Genomic DNA, 15,901 nt, shown 5'->3' with positions numbered 1-15,901 from the left:
AATCATTCTGCTGCATTTCAATCTGCATATTCTTGCGGAAAGTGCAAATTTGATAGTTCTGCTTCTGAATTGAATTTCTCATTGTTGTAAACAAAATCTGCCCTTTTCCCCTTATGGGGTACCCAAGAGCCCATATAGAGTCCTTAATGTGGGTTCCCTATTGGTAGGAGAAAATAACAGAGGCCAACCAGAGAATATTGAGAAGCAAAGCAGCTAGTCAGCCTGATCTTTATTGATCTGTTGCAACAGGGTGCTCCCTTCACACGCAGGAAAGGAGGAGGAGGAGCCGGAACCAAGATGTGTCCGCCCTTATAGACATTTTAAATTCCCTGCCCTGGAACTCAAGACCACCCCTCCATACACCGTACATACACCACAGAACGGGTGTAGCCCAAGACCACCCCCCACAAACATCCTACCTACATCACAGAAAAGGCGGTCTACAACAGAAATTTGAGTGTGTTGTTGTTTTTTCCTGTCTGCCAGGTTATCTGATAATGCCTTATCTGATTGCCTTTCCTGGTAGTCTGGCCATTCCTTTGAGATGGTGATTACCCAATTCCTGTAAGTTTTTTTCACCTCCTCCCTTGTTGCAGAGAAACATTTGGTCAGTTTGGGAGTCAAAATGGTTTCAGTCCGGTCTTCCTGTGCTGATCTATGTACGTGCTTGGTTGGTACATTTATGAACATTTATTATATATATAAGGCCTTAAATTTTGTTATTACATCATCCGTCCCTGTGATGTAGCTATTCTTACTTTGGCACCACCCAATGGGGCTTAGGAGGAGACTCTGAATCATACAATTGCAGAGTCAGAAGGGACCTCGAGGGTCATCTAGTCCAACCCCCTACAATGTAGGAATCTTTTCCCCCACGTAGGGCTCAAACCCACGACCTGAGATTAAGCGCAGCACTGGGAGCAATCAACCCAAGAAAGCAGCCCTCTGCTTTCTCCCAGACACCATTCATTCACCTGGGAGAGAGGATTAATCTCTGCCCCACACTCCTGTCACTGTGGGGGGGATATTTCTGCCCTGTGTATCTCAGTAAACCCCACAAGATGAACCCACTGCAAGCTCCTTGCCGCTGCGCAGCGTCTTTGCTTCATGCAAATATTACATATCGCCACCCACACATGGCCATCATAATTACAATCGCTTTGCTAGAGATGAATAAATAAAGGAGCAGGCTGGGGGGTGGAGGGGGTGAGGTTAGGAGGGGACAGCAGCAGACCCTACACACATGCACTCCCCCCTTCTCCTTCCCACTCCGCAGCCGTGTTCGTGTGGGCATGTGGCTTGCCACGACGGCGCTTGTCGCAAGCAGTGTGGCTGCCCAGCCTGGCGAGACTAATCGGTTCAGGCAGGGCTTCCGCTCGGGGCTGCCTGCGTCACATGCAGAAAGCGAGATCCCAGAGCGAGGTTTTGTGTGCTTCTGGTGGCTTACTCATCGGGGAGGGGCCCCCTCTCCCCCCTCTCCTGCTCCCACTGGCGTAGCAAGCGAGAGGGAGATGTGCAGCAGGTTATCGCCAGTTGTTGCTGTTATATTTATACCCCACCTTCCCCCCCCCCCGGCAAGGACTCAAGCAGGGGTGCCAGCTTGGTCCTGCGACTGTGGGTGCCCGGGGCTCTGGCTGCCATGCGCCGTGCATGGCGTTGGCAGTGAAATCTGTGGGTGCCTGGCCCCTTCGTGGGGGATTTTGTGGGTGTAACCATGGAACTGGCACCTACAGACTCAAAACAGCTTACAGATTTTATTTTTAATAGTACAGTTAAAAACACGGACGGGGGGGGGGCGCACAATCATTTAAAAAAATTAAACATTGATAGAGTTAAGACCATATATACAGGCAACAACCAATGTACATACATCCAACTGATGTGCGCTTGTGCGCATTGCCGCAACCCAGAAGTGGCCGGAAAAGGGGGTGTGGTGGGGGTGTAGCGTAGGGTTACCAGACGTCCCCTGTTCCTGGGGACGGCCCCCGGATTTGCAAATCTGTCCCTGGACCAATTCCATCCCCGGAATGTCCCCAGATTTGCAAATCTGTCCCCGGGAAACGTGGCAGCGGCAGCCTCAGCAGCCCGGAGCCAGCCTGGTAGTGCAGTTGGCTCTGGCTGGCTCCAGGCTGCTGACTGCTGCAGCCGTCGCCACTGCTGAAGGGGAACCGGGGACGTCCGGTGGTACAGATCTCCTGCCCCCCCTTCCCTCTTTGTTTGACTGATGCGAGAGGTTTGGGAGTGGCAATTTCCCAGGAGGGGCGCAAGGTGCTCAGTTTCTCTGCCGGGCAAGGTGCAAAGCCCTTCTTTCGCACCCTGTGAAACATAAATGCGCAGAGTTTTTAAAAAACTGGGTAACAGCATGCCGCCCACCCATGACTCCCAAGCCTCCCCCGATCTCCTTCCCCCTTTGTTTTGACAGATCGGGGAAGGCTTGGGAGTCATGGGCGGGCAGCCATTGCCCAGTTTTTTCACAGGGTGCGAAAGAAGGGCTTTGCACCTTTATACAATATGCATGTGTGCTTGGGCCCAGGGTCTTTTGCCTCACCATCCCCACTACTGACTCCCTGTTGCTACTCAGCTTTGGGGGGGGGAATCCGAAGGGTCCCCGGATTCATTGAAAAAAACCTGGTAACCATAGTGTAGCGGGCTTATGCCTGATCTGCTGTTGGGGTCCGCTAATCGGCTGCCTTGGTCATTGAAAAGCCAATAAATGCTATAGACAGAGGAGATTCGCATAATCACTATTGATGCAAGGTGGTGGTCAGGAATGAATAACCCACCCCCCCATGGAAAACAGTCATTGCCTGTACCTAAAAATCTGTTCAAACTATGCAAACGATTACAATAAAAACAGCACTGCTCCAGCCCTTTTGTGGAAAGCAGTCAGTTCCACAAAGCCTGTTGGAACAAGATTCTTCTTCCTTGCCGGCGGGAGAGGAAGGAGGGTGACCGTCTAACTTCTCTAGGGAGGGAGTTGCCTGGGAGCAGCCCCCCCGCCCCCGAGAAGGCCCTCTCCTGAGTCCCTACCTGTCGATCCATTCCTTTTTTAAAAAAATCTCAAGAATGGGATTGTGCTCTCAGCGGCAGGCCTTCGCTTCTCAAAAACACTGAGCTCCAGTGAGGATATAATAGTGCAAAAGGCTACATAACCAAAAATAGAAACTGAGATAATTAAATGCTGAAAATGCGAGTATTTTTCTAAGGCCTGCACACACGCACAACATTTTGTTCCGGAATGCGTGGAGTGTTCTGTGCATAGCCTGCACAGAATTTAGATCTGTTGCATTTTTGTGGGGGGTTTTGGCCCCTGAAAAGCATTTATACATTTCATAAAATCTATACGCTGCTTGATTGTAGTTTTCCAAAAAGATAAAGGAATAAAATTACTAATAAGAAAGAAATAACAGCAATACAGTGGTACCTCTGGTTACGTACTTAATTCGTCCCGGAGGTCCGTTCTTAACCTGAAACTGTTAACCTGAGGTACTGCTTTAACTAATGGGGCCACCGCTGCATGATTTCTGTTCTCATCCGGAAGCAAAGTTCTTAACCCGAGGTACTATTTCTGGGTTAGCGGAGTCTGTAACCTGAAGCATCTGTAACCCGAAGCACCAGAGGTACCACTGTAATTTATTTGTTGTTGTTGTTGTGGACACCCTCCCCAAGTTAAAAAAGCAATATTCTTAGACAGATGAATGGTCCCCCCAGCTGATTCTTGTCTACACTGATTGGCAGCGGCAGCTGTCCAGTCTTTCAGGCAAGGCAGGCTTTCCATCCCTACCTGGGGAAACTGCTGGGGAGTGAACCTGGAACCTTCTTCATGCAGGGCAGTTGCCCCCAGCCTGCAATGGACCTCGCAGCATGCAGCTTGGGGACGGGAAACCCCGTGCCTCACAGCCCATCTCCCAAAATCAAAACAGAAGCAATCTCTTTCCAGGTCACTGCGTCCTCCAACAGATCCTGCCCCCTTTGCAATTCCTCCTGACACACGTCACCTCCAATCCGCTCCCCTTTCAAGGCAGACCCTCTGATCCTGTCTCTTGCAATAAGGCATTCCTTGCATGGTTCCTCAACACGTTCCTTTCCTTTGTCAACGCCCCCGTGGGCATCTGTGCGGCACCCCACTGGGGGAATGTCACATTTTTTTATCCGTTTGCCAAGATGACTCCTCTTATGGGTTTAAAAAGAGAGAGAGGATGCAATATACCCCGTGGAGCTGTCATCCCCAGAAATATGCCCCCCAAACACTTTACCTAAATCCGCCCTGCTGATAACTGGTTGCAGTGTCTTCTGAAGCCCAGAAACAGCAGCCCAGAAGGAATGCAAAGACACTCTCCCTCTTCATTAGTAGAGTGAAGAAGAGGCCCTGCCAGGAGAAGCCGTTTAATCGGGTAGCTCAGCTCTTGCAAAGCTTTCAAGTGCAGCCATTGGCATATTCGGTGCAAGATAACCCACTTTCTCCGATAAGAAAAGCTGTGGGTTTGTTGACCTATAATGAATTGTGGAAGATGTACCCATATACAGTGGTACCTCATGTTACAGAAGCTTCAGGTTACAGACTCCGCTAACCCAGAAATAGTACCCTGGGTTAAGAACTTTGCTTCAGGATGAGAACAGAAATCGTGCGGCATCAGCAGGAGGCCCCATTATTTAAAGTGGTGCTTCAAGTTAAGAACAGTTTCAGGTTAAGAACGGACCTCCAGAACGAATTAAATTCTTAACCCGAGGTACCACTGTATAGGACTTCTCTTACTTTGCATAATTTCTCATCAACATTTACTATCCTGCATGATGTATTATTCTCCTTCTGGTGGGACGTGGGTGGTGCTGTGGTCTAAACCACAGAGCCTCTTGGACTTGCAGATCGGAAGGTCGGCAGTTCGAATCCCCGCGACGGGGTGAGCTCCTGTTGCTCAGTCCCTGCTCCTGCCAAACTAGCAGTTCAAAGGCACATCAAAATGCAAGTAGAAAAATAGGTACCACTCTGGCGGGAAGGTAAATGGCGTATCCATGCGCTCTGGTTTCCATCCCGTTGTGCCAGAAGCGTTTTAGCCATGCTGGCCACATGACCCAGAAAGCTGTCTGTGGACAAACGCCGGCTCCCTTGGCTTGAAAGTGAGAATAGTCGCCTTTGACTGGACTTGACCGTCCAGAGGTCCTTTACCTTTACCTTTTTACCTCTGTTTCTGGTAATCGTAGGAAGGGTGAAGGTAAAGGGACCATTAGGTCCTGACCATTAGGTCCAGTCATGGCCGACTCTGGGGTTGCGGTGCTCATCTCACTTTACTGGCCGAGGGAGCCGGTGTACAGTTTCTGGGTCATGTGGCCAGCATGACTAAGCCGCTTCTGGCAAACCAGAGCAGCGCACGGAAACGCTGTTGACCTTCCCGCTGGAGCGGTGCCTATTTATCTACTTGCACTTTGAGGTGCTTTTGAACTGCTAGGTTGGCAGGAGCAGGGACCGAGCAACGGGAGCTCACCCCGTCGCGGGGATTCGAACCGCCGACCTTCTGATCGGCAAGCCCTAGGCTCTGTGGTTTAGACCACAGCGTCACCCGCATCCCCTATGTAGGATGGGTAGGATTGCCATATTTCAAAAAAAGTGAAAATCCGGACACAAATATTGTCTAGGACATTTGCCAATATGTCTTCATTTTCCAAGACATTACAACAATTGCCGCCTGGACGCTGTTTCAGACTGCCGTATTCTAGCTCTGAATGAACGTATGGCAATCCTCAGGTAGGGGCACTGAAGCCATCCTTCTGGTTTCTGAGATATCACAAGCTATTGTGCCATGCCCTTTGAAACATACCTTCAAATCGATAAGCGCCAGAAACACCCGTAATTTTAAAAACAGGCGCACACATTGTGTGGCTTCGTAGAGCGTGTTCTCCATAACAGAGAGCACGTGTTGTGGTCGGGGAAACAGGCCACCTTGCAGTGACTAGGCAAATTTGGTGAGGAACCCAAGCCTTTAAGTGGTTAACTTTGGGTTGCCGGGGAGTTTTGATTGTTGCCAATTTGGAGGAGGGGTCAGAGTCTTTAAATACAGGGGCCAGACGTAGGACGTCCTCTTGGCCATTTTGCACCGGATCACCCGCCCTCCCTCCCTTTTATAGGGTGGTTTTTTCATATCGCTTGACCTTGCTATGCCTGTCATGGGGTCGTTCGCCTTGGAGCGGGGGCCTGGTAGGAATTTTGCCATCTGGCTGATTGGCTGGTGCCATTTGGTTTTTGCCTACTGCATAGCAAATCGTCACAACTTGTAAGGTTGGCGGTTAGGCATTGGTTAAATTGGTGCTTGGAGGGGTAAGTGCCTACCCCTCCAAATGATGCGGAGGGAATTCCGTTAAAGGAATCCAGGGGCTTGCCATTCTTTTCGTCCTTGTTCATGGCGTTGGACTTGGGCCATGCAAGCCCCACAGGAACATGAGGGTGAGAAGTGCGGGACTGATGCCCAGCTTCACTTTCTCACCCAATACTTGTTTCCCCACACTGGCTTCCGTTGGTGTACGGATTGCCAGCTCTGTCCCTGAGGGCAAGGACAGATAGTCATAACCAATGCCTAAGCAACCACTCACATTTTTTGTATTTTAATAAAGTTGTGGCCAAAATTATGCCAAAAACCTTAAACAAAAAATCATGTGTGAAGTGTGAATTTTTTGGTGGGTGGCATTGTGGGACTCAACACGCAACTGCTGCAAAATATCTCATCATTAAATGCTGCTAAATGTACATGATTGTTGTGTCCTTCCTTTCCCCCTTGGAAACTGTCGTTCTATACAGGGAACTAGGGATCTCCATCACCTCCCTCCCCCCCCCCTTCAGAATATAGAGAGCTTGAACCCAAGACCCAGAGATAAAGAGAATGACAACACCTTTGCAAAACTCGTATCTTTGGGGTTCCTTGGGGTAGTGGATTGTCCCATCTTTTCCCCTTCCTTCCTGAGAGACCCACAGAAAGTTGATGGTTCTGTGGTTTTGTTTTCTTTCTTCCCCTCTAGGGGACAGGAAGCTCTTTGTGGGAATGTTGAACAAGCAGCAATCGGAAGAAGACATACTGCGCCTCTTTGAACCTTTTGGCGTCATTGACGAATGCACGGTGCTCAGAGGGCCGGACGGCAACAGCAAAGGTCAGTCTCTGGTCCTCCGTCCATCTAGGATGGGGGGTGAATCTTTTGTCCCACGTGGGTTTCGAACCCACCACTCTAAGATTAAGAGTCTTGTGCTCTGCTAGCTGAGCTGTCCCTTCAAGAACAGACTTGACCTCTTCTCAAAGGGAACAGTTGTTTGCAAATTCAATCCGTTTTGAAACTGGTTTCACTTCCAAAGCACTCCGCAGAGAACTCTGGGAATTGGCTGTCCTCAGGCTGCATTATTATTAATTAATATTATTATTATTACATTCTTTGAACTCGGGTGCCTCACAGCATCTCTCACGGGGGGGAAACAATAGCAAAAAGGCATTCACCTTGAGGACTAGCCTCTTGCTTTTGCGTTTATGCCTTGCCAGGTTTGATTGGCGAGTTTTGGAGAGCCATTGTAATAAATAATTGGTGGCAGTGCTCTTATACTTTCAGCAAGGCTATTGGCTAATGTAAAAGAGGGGGGAAAACACCTTCTTGATGTGCTGTGCAGGGTTGCATGTTATTATGGTGTGTGAAAAGAGTTGGGAACCTTGGGCTGGAGAACCCAATGTGGCCCCCAGGGCTCTCTGCCTGGCCCTCAAAACCACACCTTCCCGAGTATTTGAACTGTGATAATGACTCTTCCTTGACACTCTCTCTCTCTCTCTCTGTGTGTAAAAACTTATAAGCTTTGTGTGGCTGGAAGGTCGTCTATGGCTCAAAAGTCATGCCATAAGCTTGCTTGTAGTGTGGAGTTGCTCCTGGGATGAATAGAGTCCATGGGAAATTAAGTGGGGTGGGGAGCCATGGGAATTTTGCACAAAGAGGGGTCCATGGGAAATTAAGTAGGGTGGGGAGCCATGGGAATTTTGCACAGAGAGGGGTCCATGGGAAATTAAGTAGGGTGGGGAGCCGTGGGAATTTTGCACAGAGAGGGGTCCATGGGAAATTAAGTAGGGTGGGGAGCCGTGGGAATTTTGCACAGAGAGGGGTCCATGGGAAATTAAGTAGGGTGGGGAGCCGTGGGAATTTTGCACAGAGAGGGGTCCATGGGGAATTAAGTAGAGCGGGGGGCCATGGGAATTTTGCACAGAGAGGGGTCCATGGGAAATTAAGTAGGGTGGGGAGCCATGGGAATTTTGCACAAAGAGGGGTCCATGGGAAATTAAGTAGGGTGGGGAGCCGTGGGAATTTTGCACAGAGAGGGGTCCATGGGGAATTAAGTAGAGCGGGGGGCCATGGGAATTTTGCACAAAGAGGGGTCCATGGGAAATTAAGTAGGGTGGGGAGCCGTGGGAATTTTGCACAGAGAGGGGTCCATGGGAAATTAAGTAGGGCGGGGAGCCATGGGAATTTTGCACAGAGAGGGGTCCATGGGAAATTAAGTAGGGTGGGGGGCCATGGGAATTTTGCACAGAGAGGGGTCCATGGGAAATTAAGTAGGGCGGGGAGCCATGGGAATTTTGCACAGAGAGGGGTCCATGGGAAATTAAGTAGGGTGGGGGGCCATGGGAATTTTGCACAGAGAGGGGTCCATGGGAAATTAAGTAGGGTGGGGGGCCATGGGAATTTTGCACAGAGAGGGGTCCATGGGAAATTAAGTAGGGCAGGGGGCTATGGGAATTTTGCACAGAGAGGGGTCCATGGGAAATTAAGTAGGGTGGGGAGCCATGGGAATTTTGCACAGAGAGGGATCCATGGGAAATTAAGTAGGGCGGGGAGCCATGGGAATTTTGCACAGAGAGGGGTCCATGGGAAATTAAGTAGGGTGGGGGGCCATGGGAATTTTGCACAGAGAGGGGTCCATGGGAAATTAAGTAGGGTGGGGAGCCATGGGAATTTTGCACAGAGAGGGGTCCATGGGGAATTAAGTAGGGTGGGGAGCCATGGGAATTTTGCACAAAGAGGGGTCCATGGGAAATTAAGTAGGGTGGGGAGCCATGGGAATTTTGCACAGAGAGGGGTCCATGGGAAATTAAGTAGGGCGGGGAGCCATGGGAATTTTGCACAGAGAGGGGTCCATGGGAAATTAAGTAGGGTGGGGGGCCATGGGAATTTTGCACAGAGAGGGGTCCATGGGAAATTAAGTAGGGTGGGGAGCCATGGGAATTTTGCACAGAGAGGGGTCCATGGGATTCTTCCCTCCCATTTGAACAGGCCAATGCTCCATAAACTATACTTTCCTCCAGCTCTGTTCTCACTTGCAGCTTTCCTTTCTGTCCTCCTCTTCTGTCTCTCTCTGTCTCCTCTGATGCCCTCCAGGCTGTGCCTTTGTTAAATTCTCCTCTCACACGGAGGCCCAGGCAGCGATCCACGCCCTTCATGGCAGCCAAACTATGCCTGTGAGTAAGGTACCGTCAGAATTTGGGGTGGGTGGGTGGGTGGTCGGGTTCCTTTGGGGTGCGAGCCAGCGTCGCAACCCACCATTTGCCCAAAGCGAGTCGAAATCCTCCAGAGGGGAACAACTGATGGGAAAACGAGTCACAATATGGCGGATCCGTGTGGGAGGTTTGTTGGGGGTACCAGTGCTGCCCTATGCAAGGACTCAGCTATACAGCTGCAAATAAAGCGTTTTACGTGCAATGTACAAATGTAACACTAGGTGGCGACAGGGAGCTATGCAAAATTCAATTTATTTTTCAAAACGTTTTTTTTTTAAAGTGTTTTTGCAGCGTTTTTTTTAAATATGTGTGTAGATTCCACCCAGATTAAAGTTTGGGCTGCTGCATGACATTGTGGTGGTGAAGGAAGACCTAAGCAGACACAAGAGAAAGGAGCCCATCTGGGAGAAGGAAAACTCTGATCCAAACCCGCCCCCGCCCCCCGTCTTACGGGACATGTTTGAGAGAAGAACAGATTCAGGAGCACATGCCCTCCACCATTTCTCCAATAAAAATAGGAATGTCCTATTCCATTATTATTATTATTATTATTATTATTATTATTATTATTATTATTACCACCTCCCATTAAGCACTTAAAAACTTCCCTATACAGGGTTATCTTCTGAAGGCTTACTTACAGTGGGACGTGGGTGGCGCTGTGGTCTAAAGCTATAAGCCTCTTGGGCTTGCCGATTGGAAGGTCGGTGGTTCAAATCCCCGCGACGGAGTGAGCTCGCGTTGCTCTGTCCCAGCTCCTGCCAACCTAGTAGCTCAAAATCACACCAGTGCAAGTAAATAAATAGGTACTGCTGTGACGGGAGGGTAAACGGCATATCCGTGCGCTCTGGTTTCCCGTTGCATCAAAAGCAGTTTAGTCCTGCTGGCCACACGACCCAGAAAGCTGTCTGTGGACCAACACCGGCTTCCTCGGCCCGAAAGCAAGATGAGCGCCACAACCCCGTAGTTGCCTTGGACTGGACTTAACCATCCAGGGGTCCTTTACCATTTACCTTTGTTTAGTCATTTAGTCGTGTCCGCCACTTCGTGACCCCCTGGACCAGAGCACGCCAGGCACTCCTGTCTTCCACTGCCTCCCGCAGTTTGGTCAAACTCATGCTGGTAGCTTCGAGAACACTGTCCAACCATCTCGTCCTCTGTCGTCCCCTTCTCCTTGCGCCCTCCATCTTTCCCAACATCAGGGTCTTTTCCAGGGAGTCTTCTCTTCTCATGAGGTGGCCAAAGTCTTGGAGCCTCAGCTTTAGGATCTGTCCTTCCAGTGAGCACTCAGGGCTGATTTCCTTCAGAACGGAGAGGTTTGATCTTCTTGCAGTCCAGGGGACTCTCAAGAGTCTCCTCCAGCACCAGAATTCAACCATTTACCTTTATAGTTACTTATCTCCTTGGCTCAGGGGTCGCATAACTCCATCCCCTCCAACATTTCTCCAATGAAAATAGGGACGTCCCAAGAAAAAGCGGCACCAAATCAGAAACCAAAGGTGGCTTCTGTAAATTCAGGACTGTCCCTGGAAAATAGGGACACTTGTAAACTCTCCACAAAAGCAGAGTGAAATCCCTAAGGCGGCTGGATGGTGCCTTGTACACCTTCCAGAAACTCCTGCAGCCAAGCTGGTCCCAAGCGTCTTGCTCTGCTTTCCTTGGAACCATCACCGTGAGACCGAGATGGAGCTCTTGTCGTCTGGGCAGCCCAGGACCTCCAATGTGATGGCCTGGGACTCAGACTTGGACTCGGAGCCAGAGGAGTCTCAGTCCGCACCAGATCCTTTGCCTCGGGCGGCAGCTGCACCTAGTCTGGGGCCTGATCCTGATGAGTCCCAGTCTGCACAGGTTCCCCTGCAACAAACACCAGCTGGGCTGAGTCAGGGGCCTGAGCCTGCCCTGGCTCCAGATGTGGGGATGACCTCGTTGCCTTCAGCTGGGCCATCGCTTACAGCTGCTCCACTACCAGTTGGGTCAGGGGAGGCTGAGGCGGCCCCTGGGTCTAGTAACCCACCGACATCTCCCGAGCTGCAGAGACTCAGGTCCGAGAGAAGGAGAGACCTGAGTACTCGCAGGAGGAGTGTTCGTCTTCGGGCGAGACAGGGAGGTGAGTCGCTGGGGGATCAGGACTGGCCGTTACCCCGACAAAGATAAAAGGCTGTTGGACCCTATCCCAGGTTTCGGGAGCAACATTGCTGTGTGCTAGATCCTCCACCTGCCCTTGCCTGGTTTCCTGCCTTGGCCCTGTCAGACTGACTCCCAGCAGAACCTTCTGATTCTGGACTGGTCCTGGACCGCGATTCACGGGTTATCCAGACACGCTGCCCAGGCTTGGTCCCTAGGGCGGTCGCTTCAGTGCTGCTAACACAGCGTTTGGACTTCACACACACACACACACCTGTCCATAGGCACCCTCAATAGTCTCTTGAGACAAATGGAGGCCAACCTATAGGGCTCCCATCCGATGAAGGAGACCTCACTGTGCCAGCTCCGGTTCCCCTTGGCCCTGCTTTTCTGGGGCTTATGGGAGTTGTAGTCCAGGCCGTGTCTGTCCTGGTCTCTCGCTTTGTAATAAAAGAACGTATTCAAAGGCCACAGGCAGTGTTTAGAGCAGCCTTTCTCAATCTTGATGCCGCGGGACCACAAGTCCCATCATCCCTGACCACTGGTCCTGATGGGAGTTGTATTGCAACAACTCCTGGGGGCCCAAGCTTGAGAAAGGCTGGGTTAGAGCATTGGACAAGGACCTGGGAAAGACCTGGGTTCAAATCTTCACTCAGTGACCCTTGGGGGTAGGTCATGGCCTCTCAGCCTAACCTACCTCACAGGGTCGTTGTGGGAATGAAATGAGGAAGGAGGGAGAAACCATTTCCTTGAAGCCCTTGCAGGAAACGGTGGGATGTACATGCAATAATTAAAAATAATCTGCATTACAGCCAGCTCCATCTTAGAGCTCCTCTCTTGCTCAGGGTGGGTGGTGGTTCCGAAATGCCTTTTTAAAGATGATGGCTGCCACCCACACTTATTGTGCTTAAAAATAAACTTTTTTCCAAGTTGCCTAATTAACCGGTAGCATTTTTTTAAAAAAAAGTTATTTAATCGAACCAATTCACCCACTAAATTTTGCTTTCCGAACTGTTATGGGCTTGGGATTATGTGGCCAATTTTGTGGTTGTAGCGGTGCTGGACCGCTGGGAGAGGCGAATTCGAATCCCCACGCAGCTCATAGGGATGACTAGTCGCAGCCTCTCACAACCCGAAACTACCTCTCAGGGTTGTTGTAAGGATAAAATGAGGCCGGGGAGAACAGTTTATCTCGCCTTGAGTTCCTGGGCGGGAAGGTGGGATTAAGTAAACATTCACATTCATTTCGGCCTGGCGAGGCTCTCAGATGCTGCTCCGATCAGATTTTTATTCTGTCTCTTCCTTCTTTGGCTACCCTCAATTTCTTGACATCTCTCTCTTTCCAGGCAGGTTTTAACACGGAGGGTTGGGGGGGTTGGGGGGGGAAGGAACCGTTAATGACTGTCAGTGGGGCTTTGTAGGGTTCTGGACAGCTCTAACCAGATTGGCCACCGAGCTGCGCTTGCTAAAAACAAGACTCCGGTCCACATGATTTGGAATAAAGGGCTGATTTAAATAGGAACTTGAAGTGAAGGCCCAAGACAGGTGTTGATCATTATGTGAGCTGCACACAGGTGGTCTGAAGCGAGCGAGCGAGCTACCACCATTCCTGTGGAGCCTCCTTTTATTGAGACAAACATGCAAGCTAGGCAAATACTTTTTGGGGCTGTGACCTTTGCACATCTTCCGTCCCGAAATCGTGGGGTGGTACAAAGTTATTTTGGCACCTGTTTCCACCGCGTCATTTTCCCCTTGCACAGTGTATGACGTAGGAGACAAAAGGTCTCAGGGAAAAACTTACAGACAGGACACCGCAAACGGCTGAGATCGCGAAAGGTCAGGCAGAGGTGGAACGATGTACAGACAGCTGTGGCTTGTCTGGGGGTGGGTTTGCCCCTGCACCCCAAAATCACGTGTGCAGGCAGATTGTGGCTGCCTGCTGGTGGGGAGTGTGCTCCCTCCGGACCCCACTGCCCACTCTGCGATATCCCTACAGGAACTGCCCTGTGCAGTGTTAAATTGCTGGTCCTCCCTGGCTGCTGTTGTCTGCACGGACTGGCAGCAGCTCTGCAGGGAGTCGTGCCCAGTCCTCCTTGGCTGCCGCTGTACTAGAGGAGTGGCAGGCGGCAGGAGGCTCCCCGCAGCCGATCTCAGGCCAGTGATGGAACTATAGAACTGCAGAGTTAGAGGGTACCCCAGGTTCATCTAGTCCAACCCCCCCGTAATTCTAGAGTCATGGCTAAAGAGTCTGACGCCTGTGCCTTTCCTCCTGCAAACTAGGGCGCTTCCTCCAGCCTTGTGGTGAAATTTGCCGACACAGACAAAGAGCGGACCCTCCGGCGCATGCAGCAGATGGTGGGGCAACTGGGGATTCTCACGCCTTCCTTTGCGCTGCCCTTCACCCCGTACAGCACATATGCTCAGGCTGTGAGTATCTGCCTGGACACGAGGCAGCAGGGGGAGGGCTGGCGGGGGTGTGAATTCGGGGTGCGTGTTTCTGCGTGCCTGTGTTCAGTAGGGCACCCGTCATGACACGGCCGTAAGAACGGAAGAAGAGCAACATGGGAAGGATTGTGGAATCGGGATATAAAATTTGCAGCATGTTATGCCAACCTAGCAGTTCGAAAGCACTTCATGTGCAAGTAGATAAATAGGTACAGCTCCGGCGGGAAGGTAAACGGCGTTTCTGTGCACTGCTCTGGTTCGCCAGAAGAGGCTTAGTCATGTTGGCCACATGACCCAGAAGCTGTACGCCGGCTCCCTCAGCCAATAAACCGAGATGAGCGCCCCAACCCCAGAGTTGGCCACGACTGGACCTAATGGTCAAGGGTCCCTTTACCTTTACCTTTATGGCCTAAGACAACGGTTCTCAACCTGTGGGTCCCCACATGTTGTTGGACTACAACTCCCATCATCCCTGAGCTCTGGCCTTGCTAGCTAGGGAGGATGGGAGTTGTAGTTCAACAACATCTGGGGACTCACAGGTTGAGAAAGGGTGGACGGGTAGGCAAACTAAGGCCCGGGGGTCGGATCAGGCCCAATCGTCTTCTCAATCCGGCCCGTGGATGGTCCGGGAATCAGTGTGTTTTTACATAAGTAGAATGTGTCCTTTTATTTCAAATGCATCTCTGGGTTATTTGTGGGGCATAGGAATTCGTTCAAATATATATATATATAGTCTGGCCCTCCACAAGGTCTGAGGGACAGTGGATTGGCCCCCTGCTGAAAAAGTTTGTTGAGCCCTGGTCTAAGAGCCCGTGTGGTGTAGTGGTTAAGAACGGTGGACTCGTAATCTGGTGAACCGGGTTCGCTTCCCCGCTCCTCCACCTGCAGCTGCTGGGTGACCCTGGGCCAGTCACACTTCTTTGAAGTCTCTCAGCCCCACTCACCCCACAGAGTGTTTGTTGTGGGGGAGGAAGGGAAAGGAGAATGTTAGCCGCTTTGAGACTCCTTCGGGTAGTGATAAGGCGGGATATCAAATCCAAACTCTTCTTCTTCTAAGAGAAAATGATATGAAAATGATATATCGTTGGTATCTAAAACCGAGTAAACTGTCAAAAATGTATAAATCTAAATCAAACAAATTTTGGGAATGTAAAGCGAAGGAAGGTGGTCTTGTAGCTTACTGGGTTAAAGCTTACTAGGAAATGATATATAATGAATTGAAAAAGATGTTCAAAATAACTTTTATTAAAAACAAACAAATCCAGAGGCTTTTCTTTTGGGAATTATAGGGACAGCACTACCTGAGTTGTATAGAAATTTATATATGTACGCTACTACAGCGGCAAGAATGTTACTTGCCCCAAAATGGAAAGAAGCAGAAGTCCCAGCAAAGGAAGAATGGATGCAAAAGCTTATGAAATATGCAGAAACTTACCGGAAGAATAAGAAATCAAGATAACAAATTCTTTATAAAAGAATGGAAATGGTTTATTGAAAATTTGCAGATAAATTGTAAACAGATTAAAACATTGGCAGGATTATTGTAATAACCTGCAGTTTTATGAGTATAGATTTAAAGTAGATGAACGCATGAGCAAATTAAGTTAATCTGGATATGCAGAATATATGAAAGAATAAATTTAAGGAACTGCAGAAAGAGGGGAAGGAAGTCAAAGAAGCGTTGCAGCCTTCAGCTGTAGAGGCCTAGCCGAGCCATTGATAGATCTCTCTCTGTGGTATCGTTGCTGCGGATTGTTATTTGCGCACTCTCAAGGCACGACGCGGGACGCGGGTGGCGCTGTGGGTTAAATCACAGAGCC

The 15,901-nt window shown here is 50.1% G+C and overlaps 1 protein-coding gene across 2 annotated transcripts in view; it reads left to right on the top strand.

Moving 5' to 3' along the window:
• The window catches only part of CELF5 (CUGBP Elav-like family member 5), an 82,072-nt gene that overhangs the window by 53,513 nt on the left and 12,658 nt on the right, over nucleotides 1–15,901 (top strand). For both annotated transcript variants that reach the window (XM_081846281.1, XM_081846280.1), the window contains exons 4-6: nucleotides 7,009–7,137; nucleotides 9,394–9,473; nucleotides 13,917–14,063. In XM_081846281.1, the coding sequence (XP_081702407.1) occupies nucleotides 7,009–7,137; nucleotides 9,394–9,473; nucleotides 13,917–14,063 (356 nt within the window). The remainder of the gene's footprint in view (nucleotides 1–7,008; nucleotides 7,138–9,393; nucleotides 9,474–13,916; nucleotides 14,064–15,901) is intronic.

The sequence above is a fragment of the Podarcis erhardii genome (genome assembly GCF_964252035.2).
Source record: "Podarcis erhardii genome assembly, chromosome: 18".
NCBI classification, from domain to species: Eukaryota; Metazoa; Chordata; class Lepidosauria; order Squamata; family Lacertidae; genus Podarcis; species Podarcis erhardii.
Note: the sequence above shows the minus strand (reverse complement) of the source record. Positions and strands in the feature narration are given on the sequence as shown.